At 40.3% G+C, this 3,322-nt stretch overlaps 1 protein-coding gene across 1 annotated transcript; it reads right to left on the minus strand.

The window, feature by feature from the left end:
* Positions 1 to 513: 513 nt before the first annotated feature.
* Positions 514 to 3,056, minus strand: LOC121813872 (trichohyalin-like). Its single transcript, XM_042217822.1, has one exon. It carries the CDS (start codon positions 2,471 to 2,473, stop codon positions 1,160 to 1,162), a length of 1,314 nt encoding a protein of 437 aa, XP_042073756.1. The 5' UTR covers positions 2,474 to 3,056; the 3' UTR covers positions 514 to 1,159.
* Between the last annotated feature and the right edge of the window lie 266 nt (positions 3,057 to 3,322).

The raw sequence follows: 3,322 nt of genomic DNA on the forward strand, positions 1-3,322 counted from the left end.
GCGGCTTTAACAAGATTTTCTGTGTATTTAGCAGGTGAAACTCTGTCAGCTGACTTCAGACTGTCAGGAAGCTGAAGAACCTGAGGCCAACCACTGAAACATGATGTGGGCAAAATGAACAGAGGGAGTGATTTTAAAGGTGAACATTTAGGACTTACTGCAAATGTTACTATGTCAAAGTTACTGTGACTCAAACAGAGGAAATTCTGATTTTTTTATTTCCACACCCAGCATGTTTTGGGTGTTATATGCTATTAAATACTTTTAAATAAATTAAAAAGTATTTAATAGCATATAACACCCAAAATATGCTTCGGTTCACATTTAACTCCAGAAAATCATCAATCAAAACATGGATATTACCTGACCACAGATTCGTGGTGACGTCACTGCTCTTTTAACTGTTCGGTGTCTTTGTTTGTTTGCTGGTTGTAGAAATGGTTTATATGAGCTTTGAGCTGAGAGTCAGAGGTTTCTGTGGACGCTGCTCATGTCGGCACTTATATTTCTGACCTTTTCTTATAACCGATTAAACATGATCTCCTCCCTTTTGCCCCCATTTTTGGTGGTGTAGGTACAAATGATCAGGCATGACATTCTCATAATAAATAAGATACTGCAAATAATTATTTCTGCATTTGTGCGATTGAAGTGAATTGAAAATGTGTATGAAATGACACTGTTTTAAAGATTTGGCCTAAATAATTTTGGAGTGAATGAGTCTAAACATGATGACCTAACTAGTGATACCCTGTCACACACACACACACACACACACACACACACACACACACACACACACACACACACACACACACACACACACACAGCATGTTATGCCAGTTTCAGCTGAAACTATGTTTCAAACCATATTCCGGGTTTTTAGTTCACCATTTATGAGGCTTCAAGAAGAAAATAAAAGACAGATCTGAATGTTTGAAAATGTTTTGGAAAGATTCTGTAAAGATGAGATGAAAAATACTCAAAGGATAAATTTAATTGGTTTATTATTTAGATAAGTTGAAAAAAGTTAAACAAGTAAATGAAGAAACAAGGCAGAGGAGAGAAAAGCCCAACAATCCCCTCTGAGCAAGCACTTGGCGACAGTGGGGAGGAAAAACTGCCTTTAAACGGGCAGGAACCTCCGGCAGAACCAGGCTCAGGAGGGGACAGTCAACGGCCGGGACTGGTTGGGGGGGTGAACAGAGGTGGAGCAAGACGAGGCTACATCAGGTGAGGAAGCAGTAGCGTCTCTCCTCCGGAACAAGTGGAACCATTTTCTCTTTTTTTTCATGCACTTTTCCACGAGCGCTTTTTTCTCCAGGATGAGATTTCTCAGCTCATCGATGGTTTCTGCGTTTTGTTCTTCAAGTTTCTCACATCTTTGTTCCACCTCTTCCAATGTTGCTTGTTGTTCTTCAAGCTTGTCTTTGAGTTGTTTGGATGTTGCCTCCTGTATCAGCTTGTCCTTGTGCATGTCTGCATTTCTCTGTTGGACCTCTTTGTGCTTGTCTTCTAACTGCTCGTTTCTTTTCTGGATTTCTTGGAGCGTGAGCTGCAGGTCTTCATGTATTTTGTCTTCTTGTTGTTTTTGCGCCTGCATTTGAGTGTTTTCACGCTTCAAGTTATTGAATTCCACCAAAATCCCCTTAACGAGCTCGGAGTTGTTTCTCGCTATCTGATCGATCCTTCTCTGCATCTGTGAGCAGCGTTTCTCCAGTTTGTCCTTTTCTTCTTCCACTTTAGTTGCTTTGTCCTCCAGCTGATTACAAAACTCTTGCAGTTTTAGATTTTTAGACTCAAAGTCCTGGACGATACGTTTTCCTTCTTTCAGTCTTTCTTGCTGTTGCTCTTTCTGTTGAAGAAGGTCTTTATTTTGGCGCAGTGTTTCATCCAGGCTTTCTCTCAGCATGCGGTATTTTTCCTGCATGCTCTTCAGTTCGTGCTGCATGTCTCGTTGCTTTTTGTCCTGCTCTTCCTTCTGTTGGAGGAATTCTTTCTTTTCTTCCACAGCTTCATGGAGCTGTCTTTGGAGGAGCCGATTTTTTCGGTCCATGTATTGGAGATCCCGTTGTATCTTATCAGTCATCGTTTTCTTGTCTTGGAGCTGGTTGGTCATTTCTTTTAGTTCTGCACTCTTTTGCCTGTTTTCTTTAATGAGGTGCACAATCTGCTCTCGGGTCTGAGCAAACTTGATTCCCCAGCCCTCATTAATAATGTTTATGTCCGGCTGGCGCTGTTGTCTTTCTTCCAGCTCTTTATTTTGGGCTTCCATTCGTCTACACTTGTCCTCCAGTTGAAGTTTCTCTTCTTCAATTTGTTGCATTTTTTTCTGGAGAAGGTAGTTTTCCTTCCTACTCTCCTCTAACGCCCTTTGGAAGGATGAGACGCCATTTGGGGAAATTGGCCGGCCACGCCAGGAAGGAGAGGCGGCGTAATCTTTTTGAATTGGTTGTTTTTTTCTTGGAAACATGTTGGAGTTTCTATACGATGACTTTGAAGAGCTTGTGGTGAACGTTTTGTAGGCTGCAAACACAGCTGCTGCTGAAACGAACTAAAACTTGCTGTTTCTCACCCCTACTTAAGGAAAAACATCAAAGGACTTAAGATTCTTAAGATCTATGACATCATCACTCCCTAAGCCAATGAGATTGTCACAAGACATTTTGGAATGGGGTATTTTTTTAAACTGTTTTCAAACTTAACTTAAAATTTCAGTGTTTCCTGGTTGTGGACTATTGGTTAGTCCAGCCGATTAAGAAATTAATTGTCACAAACATCCCTAATATTATATAACAGACGACAGAAAACAAGACAGTTTTTTTTCTACGCAATAGCGGTATAATAAAAGTTTTTTTAATTATCCTACTTTTTATAAAAGAGAACATTTATTGAAGAATATGTATTTAATTAAAAAACTCTGTTCATCTAAAGCAGGGGTCAGCAACCTTTAAGACCCAAAGACCCAAAGAGCCATAATTGGCCTATCTGGGGTTGAAAGGCTCGATAAATGCACGGCGTTTCGCCGGGTACACCGGCTTCCGCGAGTGTGACGCTTATTTTGAGCGATGAAAAAATAAGAAAATATAATTTTATTTGTATATTGCAAAATCACAATAATCTTCCAATTTAGAACTACAAGTTAAAAAAAGAACTAACATAAATAAAATACACTTCAGCTAATTTATTTTCCCAAACCACGCGGAGCCGCACTATAAGGACTAAAGAGCCGCAGGTTGCCGACCCCTGATCTAAAGGGTTTAACAAAAAGCTTCCTGCTGGAAATTGAAATGTCCCCATGTCCCCACTGGGCGATCGTGGC

This window comes from Haplochromis burtoni, unplaced genomic scaffold, assembly GCF_018398535.1.
Source record: "Haplochromis burtoni strain Fernald_Lab_line unplaced genomic scaffold, NCSU_Asbu1 Contig_3150, whole genome shotgun sequence".
NCBI lineage: Eukaryota > Metazoa > Chordata > Actinopteri > Cichliformes > Cichlidae > Haplochromis > Haplochromis burtoni.